This window comes from Bombina bombina, chromosome 1 (assembly GCF_027579735.1).
Source record: "Bombina bombina isolate aBomBom1 chromosome 1, aBomBom1.pri, whole genome shotgun sequence".
Classification (NCBI taxonomy): Eukaryota; Metazoa; Chordata; class Amphibia; order Anura; family Bombinatoridae; genus Bombina; species Bombina bombina.
Genome location: NC_069499.1, coordinates 802,733,901 through 802,761,116, shown reverse-complemented (window position 1 = coordinate 802,761,116; position 27,216 = coordinate 802,733,901). Strand labels below are relative to the sequence as shown.

General features: G+C 39.5%; 1 protein-coding gene across 1 annotated transcript in view; it reads left to right on the top strand.

Annotated features, from left to right (window-relative positions):
* The window catches only part of LOC128639932 (cadherin-1-like), a 44,598-nt gene extending 18,345 nt beyond the window's left edge, over positions 1-26,253 (top strand). Inside the window, exons 3-4 of the mRNA XM_053692201.1 lie at positions 19,557-19,762; positions 26,150-26,253. Coding sequence (XP_053548176.1) covers positions 19,557-19,762; positions 26,150-26,161 — 218 coding nt within the window. The 3' untranslated portion in view covers positions 26,162-26,253. The remainder of the gene's footprint in view (positions 1-19,556; positions 19,763-26,149) is intronic.
* The last annotated feature ends 963 nt before the right edge of the window (positions 26,254-27,216 follow it).

The window sequence follows — 27,216 nt, the reverse complement described above, 5'->3', positions numbered from 1 at the left end:
AGTGGGGTTAGTTTAATGGGTGTCCAGTTCTTTGTAGTGTAGAGAACGTCTACGCGTTTTGCCAGTAGGCTTTATCAAGACGGATGATGTTGGTTGTTACACCGGCATTTTAAAAAGCCCTCCTTTCATTTCTATTGGTTGATAGGTATTCTGTTCTGATAGGTGTCTTTTAGAAAGGTGGATTTCTCTGATTTCTTTAAGGTGGAATCTTTTTGCTTCTTTCTTTGTTACTTTATAAGAGCTTTAGATATCCCCTGTTTGCTACTTTGTATAAGGTGGAATATTTTTACTTTTTCTTTTGTTAATCTATATAAACTTTCTATATCTGATATATTTGGCTTTTTTAACAATATTCAAATTCTGGAATTCTCATCATATGGTGGAATTATCAGCCTTCTATTTTATATCATGATTATAAATAACTATATTCGTTTCTTATTATACTAAACTATTTTTTATATGTATGTGAAAGAATTAACGATCTGTTTTAAACAGATATTTCACTTCTAATTTATTATTCTTTGTATGAATTTCAACATATATAAGTTTTTAAACATAGTTATTTAGTTTTTTTATTATTGATCTGTGTAGCATATTATTTTTTATTATTGCATATATGTTTATATAGTTCTATATTTCTCCACTTTTTCATAATATATTTTTATTTTCTTATCAATTTATTTAGCTCTTTGTCGATGACTTCATTCATACAGTTTAGAGTATTTCAGAGATTTGGGACTTTTTTGTTAAAAAGGTTGATCTATAGTGTACTGTATTTACATGTATTCTACTAATGGATTTTAATTTATGACAAGAGAAACGGGGATAAATCTAATTCTGAGTTTAATCCCGCAGGGTAGAGGGTTTGCATGTTGTAAATTAGCTCTGCTTCTGTTCTTAGCAGTTTTTCTTCAAAATTACCCCCTCTCCATTCGGGTTTGAGCTTTTTTATGCCCCAAAAAGTAAATTTTTTAGATTATTATTATGTACTTCCCTAAAGTGGGTGTAAAGGTGTGTTTCTAGGTTTCCTCTGTCTATGCATGATAAATGCTCGCGTATGCGTTCCCTTAGGGTCCTGGTGGTCTCCCCTATATATTGTAGATTACATGTGCATTGTATAATGTAGATGACACCCTTATCCTGACATCTTATGGTTTCTTTTATGTGATGTATTAAACCATTTTTATTGGATTTAATGTTCTTACGTTTGCTACTGAATTTGCAAGACCTACAGCCAAAACAGGGGTAGAAACCGGCTAATTTATTGCCTAGTAGATCTTTTTCTAATATGGAATTCGTTTTAAAATGTCTGAACTCACTGGGAGCTAGTATTTTTTTGAAATTTTTTGCTTTTTTGAAAATTATTTTTGGATTATCTGTCATTTTTTCGCCTATGAGAGGATCTGTTTGGACTAGATGCCAGTGTTTTTTCAATATTTTTTGTAAAGTGTAGTGATCACAATTGTAATCAGTTATTAGTGCAATATTGAATTTATCTTCCTTTTCTTCTTTATTGTCCATTTTATCAGAGTTTGTATTTTTATATGTAAGTAGACTTTTTCTCTCTTTTTGATCTACTTGTTCCTTTGCCTTTCTTATTGTCTCTGTATTGTATCCTCTGTCAGTGAATTTTTTCTCAAGTATCTCAATCTGTTCTAGATAATCTGATGTTTTCGTGCAATTGCGCTTTATCCTGAGATACTGACCTTTGGGGATATTTTCCTTCCATTTATTTAAATGGCAGCTATTGAAATGTATTAGATTATTTGCGTCTACTTTTTTGAAATGTGTTTTAGTGATTATTTCTTTTTCTATAATTTCAATATCCAGATCTAGGAATGTTATTTTTTCTTTATTGGTGATATATGTGAAATTAATTCCTATATCATTATTGTTCATATCTAAAATGAATTTGTTTAACTCTATAGATGTCCCCTTCCATACAAAGATGATGTCATCAATGTATTGAAAAAACACTGGCATCTAGTCCAAACAGATCCTCTCATAGGCGAAAAAATGACAGATAATCCAAAAATAATTTTCAAAAAAGCAAAAATTTCAAAAAAATACTAGCTCCCAGTGAGTTCAGACATTTTAAAATGAATTCCATATTAGAAAAAGATCTACTAGGCAATAAATTAGCCGGTTTCTACCCCTGTTTTGGCTGTAGGTCTTGCAAATTCAGTAGCAAACGCAAGAACATTAAATCCAATAAAAATGGTTTAATACATCACATAAAAGAAACCATAAGATGTCAGGATAAGGGTGTCATCTACATTATACAATGCACATGTAATCTACAATATATAGGGGAGACCACCAGGACCCTAAGGGAATGCATACGCGAGCATTTATCATGCATAGACAGAGGAAACCTAGAAACACACCTTTACACCCACTTTAGGGAAGTACATAATAATAATCTAAAAAATTTTACTTTTTGGGGCATAAAAAAGCTCAAACCCGAATGGAGAGGGGGTAATTTTGAAGAAAAACTGCTAAGAACAGAAGCAGAGCTAATTTACAACATGCAAACCCTCTACCCTGCGGGATTAAACTCAGAATTAGATTTATCCCCGTTTCTCTTGTCATAAATTAAAATCCATTAGTAGAATACATGTAAATACAGTACACTATAGATCAACCTTTTTAACAAAAAAGTCCCCAAATCTCTGAAATACTCTAAACTGTATGAATGAGAAGTCATCGACAAAGAGCTAAATAAATTGATAAGAAAATAAAAATATATTATGAAAAAGTGGAGAAATATAGAACTATATAAACATATATGCAATAATAAAAAATAATATGCTACACAGATCAATAATAAAAAAACTAAATAACTATGTTTAAAAACTTATATATGTTGAAATTCATACAAAGAATAATAAATTAGAAGTGAAATATCTGTTTAAAACAGATCGTTAATTCTTTCACATACATATAAAAAATAGTTTAGTATAATAGAAACGAATATAGTTATTTATAATCATGATATAAAATAGAAGGCTGATAATTCCACCATATGATGAGAATTCCAGAATTTGAATATTGTTAAAAAAGCCAAATATATCAGATATAGAAAGTTTATATAGATTAACAAAAGAAAAAGTAAAAATATTCCACCTTATACAAAGTAGCAAACAGGGGATATCTAAAGCTCTTATAAAGTAACAAAGAAAGAAGCAAAAAGATTCCACCTTAAAGAAATCAGAGAAATCCACCTTTCTAAAAGACACCTATCAGAACAGAATACCTATCAACCAATAGAAATGAAAGGAGGGCTTTTTAAAATGCCGGTGTAACAACCAACATCATCCGTCTTGATAAAGCCTACTGGCAAAACGCGTAGACGTTCTCTACACTACAAAGAACTGGACACCCATTAAACTAACCCTACTTTGAAAGAAGGAGAGGGAAAGAAAGTTTAAGACAAACGGCCGTTTGTGAATTCAAGTCCGAGTTCCCATACACGCGTTGGAGGCGTGCATCGTGAATACCTGTCTCAGGAGGCTGCCCGGGAAACAAAGAACCCAGACTGCAGGGGTAAAAGTTGCTTCAAGCCGGCAGCATAAAAGAAACCCATACACGCAGGAGCGTGGTCCAGGTTTCGATACCAAAGAGCGTGGATCAGGTTTTGACACCTAAGAAACTTACTTTATGCAAAGAGGGAAGGCAGAAAACATACACCGGTAAGAACCATCTTAATACCATCAGACACAGATGTGTCAGAAGACCCGGTAAGCCCATCCTTATACGTAAACAAAAATATCTATATTATAGACAAGTCTACAAATTATAGAAAACATCAAAAGACATTGTAAAGACAAGTGACTTATATAATTACAATTTATAGAATCATAAAGAGAGACATTGTTACTTTGTGATTGAAAGACTGAGAAAAAAGCCACTACAACTGCGGCACCATATCATTAAGGTGGAATAGGCTAATAAAATTAGAAAGGTGGAATTATTTAGAAAGATCACTCAAAACACTTTATACTGTATTGTTTTTATATAACACAAAATTGTTTTAATTTCAGGGAGACGTCCCTAATATATACCAATGCACTATACTTTTTAATCATATTTTAAAATAAATGTACGTTTGATAAAATTGTATAGAGGTCTCCAGACTATCTTATTTAGCTGACAGCGCTCCTTTACTCCATATTGTTTTAACACTTTGATATACAAATGGAGTCACACTAGGAGGCGCCCTACGGTGTTTGTGTTTTTTTACACAGAAAGATTGATTTGGTTTATTATTATTATTATTATTATTATCAGGTATTTGTAGAGCGCCAACAGATTCTGCAGCGCTGTAAACATAGTCAATATACAGGATAGCTTTTGCAGGGATCAAGTGGGTATAGGGCCCTGCCGAGAGTTTCACTTTTGTAGTCGGCTCTTATGAAGGTGATCTGCAAACAGCTGGGCTCATAGGCTTACATTCTAAGGGGTTCAAGGGGAAAGCAATGGAGTTAGGAAAGGTTAGTGTTGGTATTAAGCATCCCTGAATAGTAGAGTTTTTAGGGAGCGCTAGAAGCTGTTAAAACTAGGGGAGAGTCTTGTGGAGCGAGGCAGGGAGTTCCACAAGATGGGGGCCAGTCTGGAGAAGTCCTGTAGACGGGAATGTGAGGAACTAACAAGAGAGGAGATCCTGAGCTGATCGAAGGGGACGGGAGGGAGAGTATCTGGAGACAAGTTCTGAAATGCAGGGGGGAGCAGTGCAGTTGAGAGCTTTGTATGTCAAAGTGAGGATTTTGTGTTTAAGGAAGCCAGTGAAGGGATTGGCAGAGAGGTGCAGCAGATGAAGAGCGATGAGTAAGGAAGATGAGCCTGGCAGAGGCATTCATAATAGATTGTAAAGGAGCTATGCGGCAGCTGGGTAGACCAGAGAGGATGGAGTTGCAGTAGTCGAGGCGGGAAAGGATGAGAGAGTGGATTAAAATCTTAGTTGTATCTTGTGTAAGGAAATGTCTAATTTTAGTGATGTTTTTAAGGTGGAAGTGGCAGGCTTTAGCCAAGGACTGAATGTGAGGAGTGAAGGAAAGATCTGAGTCAAGTGTAACCCCAAGACTTCGGGCATGCGGGGTAGGAGTAATGATGGAATTATTAACAGTTATAGAAATTTTGGGGGTGGAGACATTGGAAGAAGGGGGAAAAATAAGGAGTTCAGTTTTGGAGAGATTTAGCTTAAGGTAGTGAGAGAACATCCAAGATGAGATATGAGAAAGACAGTTAGTGACAGCCCCGTCAAGCTTACACCCCCCAAAGGGACATATTACATGGTGGTGATTCAGCTACAGCACAGCCTGGATATCGAACAACAGATTGGTATTGGTGACACTCACTATTATTTTTTTGGACACATTTGTCTGGACATTCTTTATAGATACATTCTTTTCAGTCAATTTATTATTATACATTCTGCATTTTATATTTTAAATTGTATATTCTGTGTTTTACACTATATATTTTGTGATTCACGCTTTTGGATTACCGAGTAACTCCTCATATATACAATCAAGATATCATTATCAGAAAATAGATTATATTATTAGCTGATAGGTTTTGTATTTTGTTAGCACCCCCTGGTAATCATTACAATATATTGTTTTGACATACGATAAATCCATAGTGGACGAAAGTTTTATTTCCAACTGCTGCAGGATCCAGTCAGGGAGCGCTTTGTCCAATAACGACTGTAAGAGATTCTCAAGTCTCTGGCAGTGTGCATCAAATCTCTGACTGAGGGCTTCATCTCTCATGTTTAACAGTGTCTTGAGCATTTCAAATAGTTGTAACAGTCTGTTGAAAGCTGTAGAGGTTGTGTCGAAGCGATGTGGTAATCTGAGGATCTGTAGCCCAAGAGTGACTGAGTAACCCAGATAACCGGAGGGGTCGTTACGTAATAATGAGCCACCACTCTAGAACCAAATTGTCTGAACCACAGCACCAGAATCATATAAACAACAAATAACATATAGGATGGGGCCGCACAACATACGACCTAGCTCAGGAGCAGGTGAAGCTAGAGAAGTTTATTCAAGCATCACAAGGATTTTAATCCAAAATATTTTCCCTCAATGGCTAGTTCCTGGAAGCGAGGGACATAGGACAGTACTGACTGTGCAATGTAAATCTTCTCTCTAGAGTTGTAGTCACAAGTCTGCCTGGGAAAGTTTCCCAGTCTACTCTTGTTTGGCCAAAAAGATGTACTCCGTCAGTACTTCCTCTACTGTTAGTTACAGTATAGGATAGGCTCTCTGCTTTATTCTTAGCAATATGGGTAGGATCAATGGAGGGGACATTTACTGGGTAAGTGCCTGTATGTCTCACACAGCCCACAGGCTGCAAAGGGTACAGTTACCATCAAGACAGTACACAGGAGGTGAACACACTAGGAGACAGTATTAAAACAGATTTGCCTGAACTTTACAGCACATTGTGACCATTGTAGAACACATATACATTCACAACTGCCTCATTTACAGACTTGGATGTTTACAACATTACTGTGGGGCTTAAACAATTTCCATGTATGATTATGTGCTTATTTTTGCTGTGGCTTAACAGATTGTCACCAATGTAGTCTATTTGGGCACAGAAGCATGCCCCATTTCCCCTTTAACTGCCTTATTTATTTATGGGGCTGGTACTCCTTATTGCAAGTTACTGTATTTTTTTAAGGGACCTTTCTGTTAAAGTATTCTGAAGTGCCCGGACACTGTATTTCAGCGTACCTCCTAGCAGTCACCATTCTTAACGCTACTCTTCTGTCAGGCAAGCAGTAAGAGCATTGGGAAGGATGATGCCGGAAAGCTGGATGCAGATTGCTGTACGGAGGGAGGTACAATAGTTTTTTTTTGCACTGAATATCATTTCTGGTGCGCTTTCCACAATCCCCACCACTATGCCAGCCTTAGCACTCTATCAGACCTTCCACGCTTAGCATTTCTGAGTGGTACCGGGTGGGAGATCTGATTATAAGAGTGGTGGGGGCTTGCTATTTGTTCTTAAGTGACTCCCGGTCTTCTCCTTCATTTTGGGGGCAACTGTATGTCTTTTCATGAGATCCTAGTCTGTTGCCTAACAGTAAGTTGGTTACACATGTGGTCCTGTTAGTTTACTAAGGGAAGCCCTGTTGATGTGGATGATTTCCTAATGGGTACATTCATCCCCTTGTGTTACTACATATTGGTATTTTTGCACTGGTATTTGTCTCAAATGGAGCAGAAAAGTGCTGGAATTAAACCCTATATAGGGCATAGATCCCAGTTTGTTCTGTTCCTGTATACACACACATGGCACAGGTAGCATTACTGTTTTCTCTCCAAGCTGCAAAGTTGCTTGTTTTTTGATATTGACTATTATGACGCCTTTCCAATACAATGTAAATTATCTCTCTAGTCCTTTACTAGGAGGTGAGGTCCTAGCAGTTTCTATGGTTACTAGAATCAGTTCTTTAACGTACTTAAATTTAGATCTGGAACTGGTTGAAGCTTATTTTGCTGTTTCAGCTAGCTAAAATACATTTAAGGTTTAGGTCCCTATGCTTAGGGAGGATAAACCCTTCAGAGAAAATAGATGTTTTTTTTTTCAATGTAATGCTAAGTCAGGCTGAATTTTTGCGTGGCTGAGTATTTGTCTCAGTAATTATATTAAAAGGCTTGAGACAAGCTTCCATGTCCTCTCATTTCCTAGATTCTCCAGGTTCCAAATTTCAAATTGGAGCTCTGGAATAGGTAACCATTGTGGCTTGGCAGACAGGGGAACAGCTTTACAGGCAATAGGTTGGTATTTTGTTTTCCAGGGGCAGCATCTGCTAGTTTTTCATGTTGCATATCCATTTTGTAATGCATGGTACAAGTTTTGGCTTGGCTAGAAGAACTATGCTCTCTAGAAGACAGCGCTCCATTCAGAGGGTCTAAGGGTAGGAAGTTGGAAGTTCCTACGAATAGTTTTCCTGCAGGAGGTATGTTTCCTCACCTAGCTGTGGCTCAGTATTACAATGGCCCAGCAAGCCAAGGGAGAAAACCCAGGCTTACTTCTTGTCTTAGGCAGGACACTTGCCATGACTCCAAGGGTGTCTCTTATATTGAAGTAACAGCATCTCCTTGGTGTAATCCTGTCAGAATAGTTTCTCTGGGTCCATTCTGAAACTTAAATTTTACGCTACAATACAGCCTTGGTTTCTAATGATGGAAGACCCCTATGCTTACAGGCAGGGTCTGTGGATGCTATGTTAGGTTGAGACATTTATTGCTCTTCCTTTAACACCTTTGTTTCCTTCCTGATTGGATGGTTCTTTTTCCCAGTCACGGGGTGACAAGGGAGCCTATATAGGGGTATATTTATTAATGTGTGAGTGGAACATGATACAATGTAGCGTATTATGTCCGCCGCACATTGATAAATGCCGACAGCATATGCTGTCGGCATTTATCATTGCACCAGCAGTTCTTGTGAACTGCTGGTGCAATGCCGCCCTCTGCAGATTCGCGGCCAATCGGCCACTAGCAGGGGGTGTCAATCAACCCAATCGCATTCGATCGGGTTGATTTCTGTCTGCGGCCTCAGAGCAGGCGGATCTTGATAAATTGGCCCCCTAGTCTCAAGGTAAGAAACCAATGAGTACTTCCGGCAAAAGGTTAACCTCCTTTCACCAATCCAAAGATCAGAAATCTTATTTCCAGAGCCAGTTTGCTCTACGTTTTTTTCTGGAAGCATATTACAGCCTGGAATCCAAGCATCATCAGAAGTCTCTATCCAGGGCAAGGGCTTGCATGGAAGTACAACTTCCAATCAGGTTTCATTGCTGGTAGGGGGCAGATTCAGCTTTTCACAGAAAGCATTATTCCAGTTTGTTTCAGGAAGACGTTTGGGGATATGGGAGAATTTGCCCCAGTTTTTGTGTCAGGAAGCAGGATAGTATTCTATTCCATCCAGTTACATTCCAGAGATAGAGGGAATTTTCATGTGCATCTGGATCTGAAATTGCTTAATGAGCTATTGAGCTTTCATTCACTCTCAGGATGGAAATGATCAGATATATCCCTTCTTTTTAGTTCTTCATTTTCATTTCATGTCAATTATAGACTTCCTGCTTTCCTGAACATTTTTTTCCAAAAGAAACACCTCCGGTTCCTTGGTCGTTCATTCATGGACAAGCATTATCACTTTTTACCTTGGGTCTTGTGACAGCTCCCAGGATTTTTCTCCAGCATTCTGTGTCCTCTACTACTATTATTATGATCAAAAGCGGCACATTTGAATATTTAATTTCTGGGGTTCTACAGTCATTGTCCTAGAGATTTTGTTTAGAGTGGCATTTTCATTGACCAGGACAGTTTCTGAGTTGTTTCCTTGGAGATTATTAGCCAGGCATTGGTAGTTTCTTTCTTATTTTCTAGTTGGACTTTTTAAAAGAGAGATTTTTAACAATTATAGATGTTGTCTAGGCCATTGATGTTTTATCTTCAGGCTTCCAAAGACTTTTCACAGTCTTCCAGTTATTAGCAATTAGCAGAACAAAATGTTAAGGATGCAACATGGAGTCTTTCTAACCTTCTCTATATTTTGTAATGTTGATGGTTTTTTTTTGCCTTATTTAAGGCAACTTTTGCCAGAAAATGTCTTCAGGTTCTGGTTCTGGCAGATAGATGCCCTGCCTTTTCCTTTTTTTTCCCCACACATTTTTTTCGTGGACTCCAAAGCTAGGGTATTAGTTCCCAAAAGTAAGGAATTTTGTAGACTCTCATCACCATTAGAAATAAAAGATAATTATGCTTATCTGATAGATTCCTTTATTTCTTGGTGTTCCACAAACCCGCCAGAGTTTCTTGGTGGCGGGCAGTTCTAGTTTGCGCACCTTCAATCTAATATCTTACTTCTTCCTCTTATTCTTATTATACAAAGTACTGGGAGGGTCAGGGAAGTAGGAGGATATTCAAACTTTGTTGTAGGGTGTCTTTGGGGCCTATCTATCAAGCTCCGTATGAAGCTTGAGGGCCTGTGTTTCTGGCGAGCCTTCAGGCTCGCCAGAAACACCAGTTATGAAGCAGCGGTCTGAAGACCGCTGCTCCATAACCTGTCCACCTGCTCTGAGGAGGTGGACAGATTGTTGCAATTCAACCCGATTGAATACGATTGGGTTGATTGACACCCCATGCTTGCGGCAGTGTTCTGCCCTGCAGTGCCCTTTTTTACAAGTGGGCCATAAATCATAAGCACAAAGTGTGTACAAAACATACTGAGCTGTGCAATAACAGCTGCTGAATCCCCACATCTCTTCTCTAGGTGCATTCTGCCTACCAGGACTTCTACTATAATTCATTTCAGCACAGTACAGAGCAAGACAGGAGATAAAGCAGCTTCACATGATCGATGCATTTCTGGATGGCAGCAAAGGAAAGAACCAGCAATATTGTTCCCCCGGCCACCACATACACCCCTCATATATGTAAAAGCCTGGGTTCAGGTATTTACTTTCTTTCACAATTTAAAACAGAAAAATAAAGTACCTGTAGCCAGCCTAAAACTAGTCCTGCCTACCACAGCTCTTCACTGTGCAGTTCTTCCTCCTTTCCTTTATGAGAAGCCTGCACTAGTGGGAGGGGGCGGGACCTGTATGAACATCATCACAGAAATGAGTAATGGGGCAGAAACAGCCCCCCTGCATCATGCACATATAATCTGGATGCAGTGCCAGCACCTCAAGTGAGCCCGCGGGTGAGGTGACACAATTGCAGGAGGATTACTGCTCACAATTTAAAACAGAAAAATAAAGTACCTGTAGCCAGCCTAAAACTAGTCCTGCCTACCAGAGCTCCTAACTGTGCAGTTCTTTCTCCTGCCTGTAGAGAAGCCCGTGCTAGTGGGAGGGGTGGGACCTGGTCGATCATCATCACAACAATAAGTAACGGGGCAGAATCAGCCCTGCATCATGCTGCACATATAATCTCGATGCAGTGCCAGCACCTCAAGTGAGCCCGCAGGTGAGGTGACACCATTGCAGGAGGATTACTTGAGTAGAGTAAGCTCCTGCCTGTTGGTATCATCCCCTGGAGCGTGTCACCCGGGTGCGGCCCGCACCCCCCGCACCCCCTAGTGACGCCACTGCATACTGTACATTTACTAAGCACCACTCCCCACATCCATACACTGCCTTCCTCTTATTTATGTATCTGCTATTCCTATGGGACCTCTTTAAAATAATAATCAGGTAAATAAATAAACAGATCACAGTATACACAATGCACACAGCCTAAAAGGAACAGCTCACACCATGCACACAGTTCACACACACACAAACACAACCCTAACAGACTTAAAGGGGTGGAGATAGCTTGCACTACATGCACAGCAAACACACGGTCTTAAAGGGATAGATCACAGCACTTATACAATGTACACAGACTTAAAGGGACAGCTCTTAAAATGTAGACAAACAGTTGGCCCCATAAATGTATTTATATTGCTTGATTGTAAACTTTAAAAACAGGACCTTTACATCTTTTTAAGATCATCATGATAAAATGTTTAATATTATCAACAGTAATTGTAACCTGGATCAGACGCTGTGGGGTACATTTACCATCCTGCAGATGGACAGATAAGCAAGTAGTGAATCTGCCCACCTGCAATCGCCACTTGTGATGTTTTATTGCAGGGGGAAATTTTACATTGCACAAGAAGTTTCTTGTGCAATGCTGCCCCCTCCTCTGGTGCAACCAACTTCACTAAAGTTCACAAGTTATTTTTTATCACTCAAATGATAGTATAGTGCACTAACATCTGTATCTACGGGTGCACTAAATCTCTATTATAATAGACTTCTATGGAGGTGCTCTGTAAAATGTATGTTGGATAACACTTGAGCTCTAACCGGATGGTTGCTAAGTTGGTGTGCAGGTTGTGGAGTTCTTCATGGAGTTCTGTGCTATACTATTAATAAGAATAATTTACTTAAAGGTTCCTTAAACAGAAAAATACAAGATAGACATAATGAATTCAAATCAAAGATTAGCCTTAGAATAATATGTAGCTGTATCTTTTACAATTATATTGTAAAGTATAGTTGTTTAAAGGGACACTGAACCCCAATTTTTGTCTTTCATGATTCAGATAGAGCCGGACATTTTAAGCAACTTTCTAATTTACTCCTATTATCAATTTTTCTTTGTTCTCTTGCTATCTTTATTTTAAAAGCAGGAATGTAAATCTTAGCAGCCATCTTATTTTAGGTTTAGCACCATGGATAGCGCTTGCTTATTGGAGGCTTACATTTACCCACCAATAATCAAGCATAACCCAGGTTCTCAACCAAAAATGGTCTGGGTCCTATGTATCACATTCCTGCTTTTTAAATAAAGATAGCAAGAGAACGAAGGAAAATTGATAATAAGAGTAAATTAGAAAGTTGCTTAAAATTGCATGTTCTATCTGAATCATAAAAGACAAAAATTTGATTTAGTGTCCTTTAAATATTGAAAATATAAGTGTAAACAAAGCTGTGTGGGAACCTCTTTAGATAATCATATGTTCCACACAGCCTTGTTTGGACAGTCTCTTGTATTGCCTGTGTTTGCCCTTAATTGTCATCAGCAGAAAAGGTAGATAAGGAGAAAACTTATGTTCAAACATGGTGACCATTACAATTTTCAGAGTTAAGATAAGAGATTAGCGTTTGAGATAAATAATATTTATGTGTTGAAGTTGGGGGACATAGGAAACAAATGTATATCTGCAGAGGTACTTGCTACAAAAAAGTTCGAGAAACACTTCTCTAATGTAATACATTTTTATTTCTCTTGTAAGGTGTATCCAGTTCACGGATCATCCATTACTTGTGGGATATTCTCATTCCCAACAGGAAGTTGCAAGAGGACACCCACAGCAGAGCTGTTATATAGCTCCTCCCCTAACTGCCATATCCAGTCATTCTCTTGCAACTCTCAACACGCATGGAGGTAGTAAGAGAGAGTGGTGAAATATAGTTAGTTTTTTATCTTCAATCAAAAGTTTGTTATTTTAAATGGTACCGGAGTTGTACTATTTTATCCCAGGCAGTAAATAGAAGAAGAATCTGCCTGAGTTTTCTATGATCTTAGCAGGTTGTAAAACTAAGATCCATTGCTGTTCTCACATATGTCTGAGGAGAGAGGTAACTTCAGCGGGGAGAATGGCGTGCAGGTTACTCTGCTATGAGGTATGTGCAGTTACAATTTTTTCTAGAAATGGAAAATGCTAGAAAATACTGCTTATACCGGATTAATGTAAGTTAAGCCTGAATACAGTGATTTAATAGCGACTGGTATCATGCTTACTCTCAGGGGTAATACCCTTATAAAATTGCAATATAAAACGTTTGCTGGCATGTTTAATCGTTTTTATATATGCTTTGGTGATTAAACTTTATTGGGGCCTAGTTTTTTTCCACATGGCTGGCTTAAATTTTGCCTAGAAACAGTTTCCTGAGGCTTTCCACTGTTGTAGTATAAAAGTTACAGTTGTTGCAGTTACAATTACAAACTGTGACATCCAGCTTCCCTCAGGATTCCCCTGTATGCTATAGGACAAATTAAGGGGTTAATCATCCATTTGCAAGTGGGTGCAATGCTCTGTTAACTTATTACACTACACTGTAAAAATTTTGTTTGATTTACTGCCTTTTTTCATTGTTTTTCAAATTTTGACAAAATTTGTTTCTCTTAAAGGCACAGTAACGTTTTTTATATTTGCTTGTTAACTCGATTTAAAGTGTTTTCAAGCTTGCTAGTCTCATTGCTAGTCTGTACAAACATGTCTGACATAGAGGAAACTCCTTGTTCATTATGTTTAAAAGCCATGGTGGAACCCCCTCTTAGAATGTGTACCAAATGTACTGATTTCACTTTAAGCAATAAAGATCATATTCTGTCTTTAAAAAAATTTATCACCAGAGGAATCTGACGAGGGGGAAGTTATGCCGACTAACTCTCCCCACGTGTCAGATCCTTTGACTCCCGCTCAAGGGACTCATGCTCAAATGGCGCCAAGTACATCTAGGGCGCCCATAGCGATTACTTTACAAGACATGGCGGCAGTCATGGATAATACACTGTCAGCGGTATTAGCCAGACTACCTGAATTTAGAGGTAAGCGAGATAGCTCTGGGGTTAGACGAAATGCAGAGCATACTGACGCTTTAAGAACCATGTCTGATACTGCCTCACATTATGCAGAAGCTGAGGAAGGAGAGCTTCAGTCTGTGGGTGATGTTTCTGACTCAGGAAAGATGATGCAACCTGATTCTGATATTTCTACATTTAAATTTAAGCTTGAACACCTCTGCGTGTTTCTCAGGGAGGTTTTAGCTGCTCTGAATGACTGTGATACAATTGCAGTGCCAGAGAAATTGTGTAGACTGGATAAATACTATGCAGTGCCGGTGTGTACTGATGTTTTTCCAATATCTAAAAGGTTTACAGAAATTATTAATAAGGAATGGGATAGTCCAGGTGTGACGTTCTCTTCCCCTCCTATTTTTAGAAAAATGTTTCCAATAGACGCCACCACACGGGACTTATGACAGACAGTTCCTAAGGTGGAGGGAGCAGTTTCTACTTTAGCAAAGCGTACTACTATCCCTGTTGAGGACAGTTGTGCTTTTTTAGATCCAATGGATAAAAAATTAGAAGGTTACCTTAAGAAATGTTTATTCAATAAGGTTTTATCCTACAGCCCCTTGCATGCATTGCTCCTGTCACTGCTGCTGCGGCGTTCTGGTTTGAGTCTCTGGAAGAGGCTTTACAGGTAGCGACTCCATTGGATGACATACTTGGCAAGCTTAGAGCACTTAAGCTAGCCAATTCTTTTGTTTTCTGATGCCATTGTTCATTTGACTAATCTAACGGCTAAGAATTCTGGTTTTGCTATACAGGCGTGCAGGGCGCTATGGCTTAAATCATGGTCAGCTGACGTGACTTCAAAATCTAAGCTGCTTAACATTCCCTTCAAGGGGCAGACCCTATTCGGGCCTGGTTTGAAGGAGATTATTGCTGATATCACTGGAAGAAAAGATCATGCCCTTCCTCAGGACAGGTCCAAATCAAGAGCCAAACAGTCTAATTTTCGTGCCTTTCGAAACTTCAAGGCAAGTGCGGCATTCAACTTCCTCTAATGCAAACAAGAGGGAACTTTTGCTCAGTCCAAGACGGTCTGGAGACCAAACCAGACCTGGAACAAAGGTAAGCAGGCCAAAAAGCCTGCTGCTGCCTCTAAGACAGCATGAAGGAACGGCCCCCTATCTGGTAACGGATCTAGTAGGGGGCAGACTTTCGCTCTTCGCCCAGGCGTGGGCAAGAGATGTCCAGGATCCCGGGGTGTTGGAAATTATATCCCAGGGATATCTTCTGGACTTCAAAGCTTCCCCCCCCAAAAGGGAGATTTCACCTTTCACAATTATCTGCAAACCAGATAAAGAGAGAGGCATTCTTACACTGTGTACGATACCTCCTAGTTATGGGAGTGATCCATCCAGTTCCAAAGGAGGAACAGGGACAGGGTTTTTTACTCAAATCTGTTTGTGGTTCCTAAAAAAAGAGGGAACCTTCAGAACAATTTTGGATCTAAAGATCTTTAACAAATTCCTCAGAGTTCCATCATTCAAGATGGAAACTATTCGTACCATCCTATCTATGATCCAGGAGGGTCAATATATGACTACAGTGGATTTAAAGGATGCTCATCTTCACATTCCGATAACAAAGATCATCATCGGTTTCTCAGGTTTGCCTTTCTAGACAGGCATTACCAGTTTGTAGCTCTTCCCTTTGGATTAGCTACAGCCCCAAGAATCTTTACGAAGGTTCTAGGGTCGCTTCTGGCAGTCCTAAGGCCGCGGGGCATAGCAGTGGCCCCCTTATTTAGACGACATCCTGATACAGGCGTCAAACTTCCAAATTGCCAAGTCTCATACAGACGTAGTACTGGCATTTCTGAGATCGCATGGGTGGAAAGTGAACGAGGAAAAGAGTTCTCTATCCCCACTCACATGAGTTTCCTTCCTAGGGACTCTGATAGATTCTGTAGAAATGAAAATTTACCTGACGGAGTCCAGGTTATCAAAGCTTCTAAATTCCTGCCGTGTTCTTCATTCCATTCCGCGCCCTTCGGTGGCTCAGTGCATGGAAGTAATCGGCTTAATGGTAGCGGCAATGGACATAGTGCCATTTGCACGCCTACATCTCAGACCGCTGCAACTATGCATGCTCAGTCAGTGGAACAGGGATTACACAGATTTGTCCCCTCTACTAAATCTGGATCAAGAGACCAGGGATTCTCTTCTCTGGTGGCTATCTCGGGTCCATCTGTCCAAAGGTATGACCTTTCGCAGGCCAGATTGGACAATTGTAACAACAGATGCCAGCCTTCTAGGTTGGGGTGCAGTCTGGAACTCCCTGAAGGCTCAGGGATCGTGGACTCAGGAGGAGACACTCCTTCCAATAAATATTCTGGAAGAGCGATATTCAATGCTCTTCAGGCTTGGCCTCAGTTAGCAACTCTGAGGTACATCAGATTTCAGTCGGACAACATCACAACTGTGGCTTACATCAACCATCAAGGGGGAACAAGAAGTTCCCTAGCGATGTTAGAAGTCTCAAAGATAATTCGCTAGGCAGAGACTCACTCTTGCCACCTATCAGCTATCCATATCCCAGGTGTAGAGAACTGGGAGGCGGATTTTTTAAGTCGTCAGACTTTTCATCCGGGAGAGTGGGAACTCCATCCGGAGGTGTTTGCACAATTGATTCATCGTTGGGGCAAACCAGAACTGGATCTCATGGCGTCTCGCTAGAACGCCAAGCTTCCTTGTTACGGATCCAGGTCCAGGGATCCCAAGGCGACGCTAATAGATGCTCTAGCAGCGCCCTGGTCTTTCAACCTGGCTTATGTGTTTCCACCGTTTCCTCTGCTCCCTCGACTGATTGCCAAGGTCAAGCAGGAGAGAGCATCGGTGATTTTGATAGCGCCTGCGTGGCCACGCAGGACCTGGTATGCAGATCCGGTGGACATGTCATCCTTTCCACCATGGACTCTGCCTCTGAGACAGGACCTTCTACTTTAGGGTCCTTTCAACCATCCAAATCTAATTTCTCTGAGACTGACTGCCTGGAGATTGAACGCTTGATTTTATCAAAGCGTGGCTTCTCCTAGTCAGTCATTGATACCTTAATACAGGCACGAAAGCCTGTCACCAGGAAAATTTATCATAAAATATGGCGTACATATCTTTATTGGTGTGAATCCAAGGGTTAGGATTCCCAGGATATTATCTTTTCTCCAAGATGGTTTGGAGAAAAGGATTGTCAGCTAGTTCCTTAAAAGGACAGATTTCTGCTCTGTCTATTCTTTTGCACAGGCGTCTGGCAGATGTTCCAGACATTCAGGCATTTTGTCAGGCTTTGGTTAGAATCAAGCCTGTGTTTAAACCTGTTACTCCCCCATGGAGCTTAAATTTGGTTCTTAAGGTTCTTCAAGGAGTTCCGTTTGAACCTCTTCATTCCATAGATATCAAACTTTTTATAAGGTTTGTTTCCAGGTTGTGCAGAAATATAGGAACTCAGCTGCAGACTTAATGAGAACTGAATATGTATCACTTTGTTGAACAGGCTATTAATTAGCATAGACTGTTTGATAAAGTGAAATAAAGTTAATGTAATTTACATAGGAGGAGATAGAGTTATAATTCACTCTATTATTGTAACTGATATCAGTATAGGAGTAAGATTCTGAAATGTAAGCAGAGTTCCAAATTACTCATACATAGATTAGCAAGCAGGTTTTAACAAAGGACTTAGGTGTTAAGTTTTCCTTCACAGCGTTACCAAGATGAGGGAATTACATACGAGACACAGAGTCTTTGTACTAGCCCGCTATAGAGCCGAGATCAGTAACCGCTGGTAGGAGGAGCTGAGACTCTGACTGACAGCGGCACAAGCGGCAGTGAAAACTGTAGCTCCGGTCACAGAAGAGGTAAGCGGCTGTCTCTAAATGAGAGTTTGAATTGTAGGTGAGACAACCGGTTGAGTGCAATGTCAGAGGGCTTGATAAGATGGTAAGTGAAGTCCCACAGAGAAGGCGTGTGGCTTGTAAGCAGCTGCAGGGAAAGTGCCGATTACGGCAAAACATGAAATGTGATAAAACCTTTGTGCAGCAGAGGGTATTAGGAGCTATATGAAAGTCGCTGTGTTATAATCCTCCTGAGGTAAAAGGATAAGTAGAATCCAGGTGACAAAGGAATAAAGCTTTGTAATCCACAAGGAGAGCTTGATAGAGAACTCAGTAGCAAAGGATAGCAGGACTGCTACAAACAGCTACATGTGCAATAACTAAGCACCTGTCTGCAGTCAGGTGATGACTTAAATGCAGACAGGTAGAGACCATGTGATTGAAAGGTAACTGGAAAAAGCGGACTGGAATCCTTACACTTTTATCTTGGAAAGTTCTGTTTTTGGTAGCTATTTCCTCGGCTCGTAGAGTCTCCGAGTTATCTGCTTTACAATGTGATTCTCCTTATCTGATCTTCCATACGGATAAGGTAGTCCTGGGTACCAAACCTGGGTTTTTACCTAAGGTGGTATCTAACAAGAATATCAATCAAGAGATTGTTGTTCCATCCTTGTGTCCTAATCCTTCTTCAAAGAAGGAACGTCTATTACACAATCTGGACGTGGTTCGTGCTTTAAAGTTTTACTTACAAGCTACTAAAGATTTTTGTCAAACATCTGCTTTGTTTGTTGTCTACTCTGGACAGAGGAGAGGTCAAAAGGCTTCGGCAACCTCTCTTTCTTTTTGGCTAAGAAGCATAATCCGCTTAGCCTATGAGACTGCTGGCCAGCAGCCTCCTGAAAGGATTACAGCTCATTCTACTAGAGCTGTGGCTTCCACTTGGGCCTTTAAAAATGAGGCTTCTGTTGAACAGATTTGCAAGGCGGCGACTTGGTCTTCGCTTCATACTTTTTCAAAATTTTACAAATTTGATACTTTTGCTTCTTCGGAGGCTATTTTTGGGAGAAAGGTTTTACAGGCAGTGGTTCCTTCCGTTTAAGTTCCTGCCTTGTCCCTCCCTTCATCCGTGTACTTTAGCTTTGGTATTGGTATCCCACAAGTAATGGATGAGCCGTGGACTGGATACACCACAAGAGAAATAAATTTATCAGGTAAGCATAAATTGTGTTTTCACGTTTGCAAAGGCATTAAATTCCGTTCCAGAGCATTAATGTACTGGGACCTGGCTGTTGAACATATCTGGTGATCTAATGACGAGACATATGTGTAAATCACATTAGTGCATTGCGGCTCCTGAGTGTGCTTTTCAACAAAAGATACCAAAAGAACAAAGCAAATATAATAGTATGTTGAAAAGTCTCTATATATTGCATGCTCTTTCTGAATCATGAAAGTTTAATTTTGACTTTCCTATCCCTTTAATCTCTACTGTACTCACAAATGTGATATTTCTTTCTTCAAAATGTTTAATCTCTCTCATCTCTTTAAACCCTCAGTGAAATTTGATTCCTGCTCAAGTGCCCCCCGTGCTCTCTTCTTACCGGAAGATACACGTTTCCGCATTATTTCAGATGGGACTGTAACCGTCAAAAGGCAGATCACACTTCACAGAGGTTCCACCAGCTTTGTGCTGAATGCCTGGGATGTTGGTGGCAAGAAACACTCAGTGCCTATATATGTATGGAATGAACAAGATCAGCAGGTAACACAATCCCTTTGAGTGAATCAATTGTTTTTAACCATCCAATGAGAATCACATTAGATAATATTAACTAGTAAATCAATTAATGCCGCTAGCACTTGTGTGAATCAATGTATTTACTAACCTGTACTAAAAAAGAAATAACCCTTGGAAAAATGGAGCTGCTATGAAAAAAATCACCTTTTTTTATATCTAGAGCTCCTCAAACAATGTAAATTGCATACGTGTTAAACGTCCTGTGAATGAACATATCCATTTAACAATTAGGGTCAGATCTCACCATAAGAAGCAGAGGCAGTAATAGATGGTACTGAGTGCTACACAACCCTTTTCATTACTGTAGTACACCAAACCTCAAAAGGTACCAGCTGCCCTAGATTTGTAATATTCTTTTATACATGTCTAGTGCTTTACGCAGAATAAGAGGACATGTAAAGATAGAATGGCTTTACCACATAATAAAGACAGAGGTAGGAAGTAGGAGGTGACGCCCCCACCTGTAACACCTATAAAAAACAAAGAGATGTAGCTACAATGAAAAGAAAAGTTTGTTAAATCACAGTTTGAGAATATAGGTAAAATGTCTACTCCTTGTGCTAAACCACAGGTCTGACAGCACAGGAAAAATTAGCCATTTGAAGGCTGCTAAATATCAGATACTCAAACAACCTAGGGAAAAGTAACCAGGTTTGCAACTACAACTTCTTATTTTAAATCAACTCACTCAAAAGCACCAACACTAAGATTTTATACATTCACCCTGACCTACACAAAGCCAAACATGCAGATCTTTCACAAATTCTTCAAATGCCCACCATTTTCACATTCAGTCAGTCATGTGCCGTGTGGCCGCCTGTTCCACCCACCTCTCTCTGTAGAAGCATGTCTGCAGACTGTTACCATTCAGACATCCCAACCTGCAAAAAACTCATTTCCGGAAGGTACCCCCCCTCGGGACCCCCCCCCAAAAAAAAGGGATGAAAAAAAAATACTGCCAAGAGCTGTCCTCTCAATTTGTATATTGGCAGTATTTTTTTTCATCCCTCTCTAACTACACACAAACACTTACAGAACACCGGCCGCCTGCTATATTTTCTCCCCTGTTCATTGGTTAAGACATGGCCACATCAGTGTGTCTCTCTATTATGCAGTGTGTGCTGATTTTTTTGATAGACCTGGGTTACGGCTGGACGTGGACGGGTTGATAGTACTCCCGTCCCTTAAAACCTGGCTTCACCATTTTGTCTGAGGGTTCCGATCACGCTATAGCACTAGGGGTAAAACATTGTACTGGAATGCACACGTGTTTGAAACTGGAACGCATAGCGGCCATATTTGAACTGGGGCACTTTACACAGCTCTTAAGGATTGTTTGCCCATAATATATATGGCAGGCTACTTTTATCTGGTTTCCGGGATATTATATGTCATTTGCGGGTGTCAGGGAGCCGCTATTTAAATGCGGGAGACTCCCAGACCTTCCGGGAGAGTTGGGATGTCTGCACCATATACTTTGTGCACAGGGGTAAAAAAAAATTTTCTAGGCCACTCTACTAGCTAGATTTATGGAGCCTCCTTTAAGCTAAGCCTTAATTACATGAACGCAAGCACCATCAGACATGTTCATGAACAACATACAAACATCTACAGACATCTGCTTATACTCAGACATTAAAAATAAAAGCCAAAATGTTCTGAAGGAATAACTCCATATGCTTACTATAAGGTAGCATGAATGCTTCTCGTTGTTACCAATAACTCAGGCAGCAGCAGAAGAATCAGCATTAAACCTGTTTATATTGAGAACTATAGAAACGTTTTCTAGATTTGCCGAGCATTTTGTGTTGAGATCAAAATGTGCATTTGGGGAAGGTTGCATCTAAACTTTGGTGACATGATTTGGGGAAATGTTTTGGTAAATATACATGCAGTACAAACCGCAACAAGCTGCCTTCAATCTAAATACATACATATGTATAAACACAGAAGCAGACACCCATAAACACAAATACATAGACACGGAGACACACACACACACAAAATACTCACACACACACACAAAATACTATCTTGTTCAGAGAAGAATTGCCTGGTATTTTGGCGCTGGACTGTCATTGGGCAGGGTCAGACTGATGCTGCAGGATAGTTTTTTCTCTGTGCAAGGCACAGGGGTATATTTATTAACGTACTAACGGACATGATACGATGTAGCGTATCATGTCCGCCGAACATCGATAAATGCCGAAAGCATATGCTGTCAGCATTTATCATTGAACCAGCAGTTCTTGTGAACTGCTGGTGCAATGCCGCCCCCTGCAGATTTATTGCCAATAGGGCGCTAGCAGGGGGTGTCAATTAACCCGATCTTTTTCGATCGGGTTGATTTCTGTCCACGGCCTCAGAGCAGGCAGACAAGTTATGGAGCAGCTGTGTTTCCGGTGAGCCTGAAGGCTTGCCCGAAACAGGGGGCATCAAGATCCATACGGAGCTTGATAAATCAGCCCCATAGTGTGCTAAAAGAGACTGCACAATGAGTGGCACTGGCCTTGTGAACAATCACAGTAGTTTTTCTAGCTTATGATCTGTCTCAGTTAAGTGCGTCTCTCTATTTTCTTGTATATATAGAGATACAGACAGCCATAAACACACGTACATCTACTCACGCACACACACAAAATACCCATACATACACATGATTGCAGGCACCAAAAAACATGCATACATCCACTCACGCACAAACATACACAAAATACCCAAACATACAGATACATACGCCACTCTCTCTGTCGCATACATAGTTACCCTCAGTGCTCCATTAATTTGTAAAACAACACTTGGGGGCCGAATTATCAAGCGGCGGGCGGACATGATTCGCTGTGGCATCACCAACATCGCTAAATGCCGACAGCATACGCTGTCGGCATTTAACATTGCACAAGCATTTCTGGTGAAATACTTCTGCAATGCCGCCCCCTGCACATTTGCGGCCAATCAGCCTCCAGCAGGGGGTGTCAATCATCACAATCGTATCTGATCGGGATGATTGCTGTCCGCCACCTCTTACGACCGCTGCTTCTTAACTTTGGGGGTAGATTGCAGCATCCACTGCTTGATAAATCTACCCCTCTCTTTGTTCTTACTTTGCTGTCAGTAATAGTTTAATATAGTATGCAATTGCATGGATAACGTACTTGAACTCCATCAATCAGTTGATTTTTTTTTATTTTCTCACAAGGAATGGGTGTTTGACAGAAAACTGCTTATCAGATTTTGTATGTTAGCCTGTGAAGGCTGCAAAATCTGATGGGCAGGAAACAGCTGTGCTTCAAAATCTGACCGGCAGCTTGTTCTGTCGAATTCTGCAATGGTCACGTGTGTGCTCAGGAAAGCTGTCCCACATTCTAACTGATCACCGACAGAACACTGGCCACCCTCTTCCCCAAATAAGGAGTTATGTGAGGCTATTAAAGGGACATAAAACACATTTTGTTTATTCAGAAAGAGCATGGAATTTTAAACAACTTTCCAATTTACTTCTATAAATTAATTTGCTTCCTTATCTTGTTAGCATTTGCTAAAAGTTTTATCTAGGTAAGCTCAGGAGCAGCAAAGAACCTAGGTTCTAGCTGCTGATTGGTGGCTGCATATATATCGATTTTCATTGGCTCTCCCATGTGTTCAGTTAGCAACTAGTAGTGTATTTCTGCTCCTTCAACCAATGATACCAAGAGAATGAAGCAAATTTGATAATTGAAGTAAACTGGAAAGTTGTTGAAAACTGTATGTTCTACCTAAATCATGAAAGAAATATTTTTGGGTTACATGCCCCTTTAAGTAAAAGCTCTACGATAAGAGCTGGCATTCACTCAGATGTATCTTGTAAGGCGGCGGGCCCCTCTTACCTCTGCACTGCTCTTTACTCTAAAAAGTCTGCCCTCAGTACATCAAGCACATTAAAAATCGCTACTCTCTGCTGGAATCCCACTATATACTGTATATATATATATATATATATATATATATATATATATATATATATATATATATATATATATATATAAACACCATCCATAAATACTTGTGTGCTGGTCTGGAGGAAACTGTGCTAGTAAGAGGCTAAGCACAGCTTAGACGGAGCAGTGGCTGGTGGCCACCTGAAGTGATGGGCCCGGTAGCAGTAGTTACTCCCATGGTTTCTTGACATCTTAGAAAAAGCATGGTTTAAAATAGAATACAAGATAAAAAGAAAATAATTAGAATTAGAAGCCACTTTATTTACACAGCATGTTATTAAAAACATATTTCTACAAACAGACCTAAACTAATAAGGAAAAAATAAACAGCATGCGTGATGCACGTGTTTTAAATATTATAATATAAAGAAAAATGTAATATAAAAAACTGCTAACATTAGACAGATATCCATTATTATTATTAATACTAATAGTAATAATGATAGTAGAAGTAATATTATTATTAATAATGTATTATTTGTTCTTTATGGAAATTAAACATATATAACTAAACAATATAGCAAATTTGATATCCACTTTAAAAACTTTAATTTATCTGTCTCTACCTAATCATGTATTTTTAGTGGAAAAATAAAGGACCGGTAAATAGAGTAGATTTTCAAAACCAACACATGCATGATAAAAAGATAATGCAAAAGCACTTAGGGGTAGATTTAACAAGCAACAGATGCTGCAATCTACCCCCGAAGTTTCTGGCTCAACGGAAACCTAAGTTAAGAAGCAACAGTCGTAAGACCGCTGCTCCTTAACTTGTCCGCCACCTTTAAGGTTATGATTGAGATGATTGACACCCCCTGCTAGTTGCCCATTGGCTGTGAATGTGCAGGGGGCAGCATTGCACAAGCATTTCACAAGAAATGCTTGTGCAATGTTGAAGCATTTGCTGTCTGCATTTAGCGATGTCAGCCAGACATGATTCGCTACAGTTAATCATGTCTGCCCGGCATTTAATAAATCTACCCCTTAATCTGAACTTCAAATGGGTAGTAGATTTTTTTTCTGACAAATTTCAAAGTTATGTCTATTTCCACTCCTCCTGAATCATGTGACAGACATCAGCCAATCATAAATGCAATTACATATATTCTGTGATTTCCTTCACATGCTCAGTAAGAGCTGGTGACTCAAAAATTGTAACTATATAGTTACTCCTCTATCTGAATCATGAAAGTTTAATTTTGACTTGAGTGCCCCTTTAATAATTTTGCAATTTAAATAGGCTGCCATTGGCAATTTACTTAGGTTTCACAACCCCATTTATGCTCAAAGATGCATTCTTCTAGAACAAAGTTATCCAAACCAAGGTCACATGGACCACAGTGTGGCTCATCAGTGATTTTTTTAAAAAGTCTTCAGATTTTGTAAAATTTCAGCATATTGCAGAACTTTCACTATGACAATATAGTAAAGCATTTGGCTATGATCCCACACTACTTTAATATTTCTCATACACAGTGTGCCTATTCATGTAACATTGTAATTTTTTCTGCAGCCAATTAATTTCTATCTTGCTTGAGGGCATTCATAGATTTCTGGATCTATATGCCTATGTACTGTAAGTCTATGAAACATGAACGCATGATGATTCTATATGTTTTTAAAATGTCTTATTTATCATTTGTTTGTACAGAAGTATAGATTTTGTGTATTATTTTAAAGGGACATGATACCTAAATGTTAACGCATTTGAAAGTAATACAGCATATCTGTAAAAAGCAGACTAGAAAATATCACCTGGACATCTCTATGTAAAAAAAGGAAGACATTAACCTCAAAATGTCCTGTTTCCACACCCCACTGTAAAGAATACTAGTCCCAGGACTTGAAAGGGTGTGTGCAGGCACAGGTATGTTATTTTCCTATTCAATTTAAGTGAAATCTCATGAGATCACACTAAAGCAATGCATGGCCTCAGCACTGCAGCAAAGCAACGCATGGCCTCAGCACTGCTGCTGCTGATTGGCTATTTTTCCCCCCAACTTGCAATTTTACAGCAGCTGAAGGATAACTGTTCACAGAGCTCTCTGCTGAGCTGAAGAAATTATGAGGTAAAATATCTTCCCTTTTTACATAGAGATGTTCAGGTGATATTTTCATTTCAGCTTTTTACAGTTATGCTGCATCACTTTCAAGTGATTTAGCATATGATTATTATGTCCCTTTAAATGTGCGTATCATTATAGTAGACCTTCTTGTAACAAGGTAGGAGAGCTCTTGTTTACATTTGTAATGTTACATTAGTTCATGAAACTGGAAATAATTTTGTATACATCTTTACAGAGACTGCAGAACAACAGGGTTTTCCGTGAGCGATTTCCTACTTATTTAACTAGTTTCCCCTTTAATTTACTAGGTGTCAGCTTGAGAGCATCCAACGACGACACTTATTTGTTCAAAAGAAGACTCCTTTCATATTATGCTTGTGCTTTTTTAATTAAATAAATCATTTGCAAAATATTTGTATTTTTTTTTCTTTTTGTTACTAAATTTTTAGTTCATTGTTTGCAAACCAATCTAAAAAAAAACGTATAAGGAAAAAATATGAAGAAAAAAAACTTTTATTGTGACTACTGACTCACAATAGTTCATTGTATAGATCATCAGCACATTTTTTTCCACAGAAAACTTGAATGACCAGTGTTTTCTTTTGCATCAGGGAATACTGGGTAAGTATATTTAACTTTGTTTCACAATGCCTCACCTTTTTGCTTCAAATATCGGTTCTGAACATGCAAGTTTGGCACTTCTCTTAAAGCATAGCAGGGATTGAACTATACAGAAAGAGAAATCACATGTGTACAGCTGTTTTGGTCTCTATAAAGGTAGTAGAAAAGTTATCTGATTTGTTAACTGTAGCCAACAATGCAGATAGTTAACAACAGCAGGAATCTGGGAGACTATAGAATAATCTGTGAACAGGACGGGGGTGAAATCCAGGGAAGCAGTCCAAAACCAAATAGAGTGAAGGGTTAAGACCGTAGCAGAGGTCAGGGCACAGTTCTAAGTTCAATAACCAGTATATCAGTCCCCAGGAAGCCAATCTTAGTAAAAGGGGTAGACAAGCAGCATAATCCAAAAACTTTCCAAGGTAAGGTTCAGGATACCAGGGCAAGAAGAAGAGTGCTTCTGTATCTATGCAAATAGCTAAGCACTGAAGGGGAGTCTGAAATGTCCTTTTAACACTTCCCATTCAGTCTTGGCGTCAGGAACAAGGCCAGGGTTATTTCTAGGTAGATAGATGATAAAAAGGCACTAAGGCACACCACAACATCCAGAAAGCCGACCGCACTAAAGCATCAGTTAGCATGGCCCCTGTCTAGGACAGCATCAGATCCAAGAGCAGCAGCATGCCTCTTCATAGGAGCCTCCCTGGCTAAAGCACCTGACCTAGTGTAAGTGTGTGGCTCCGCTGTGCTGGGA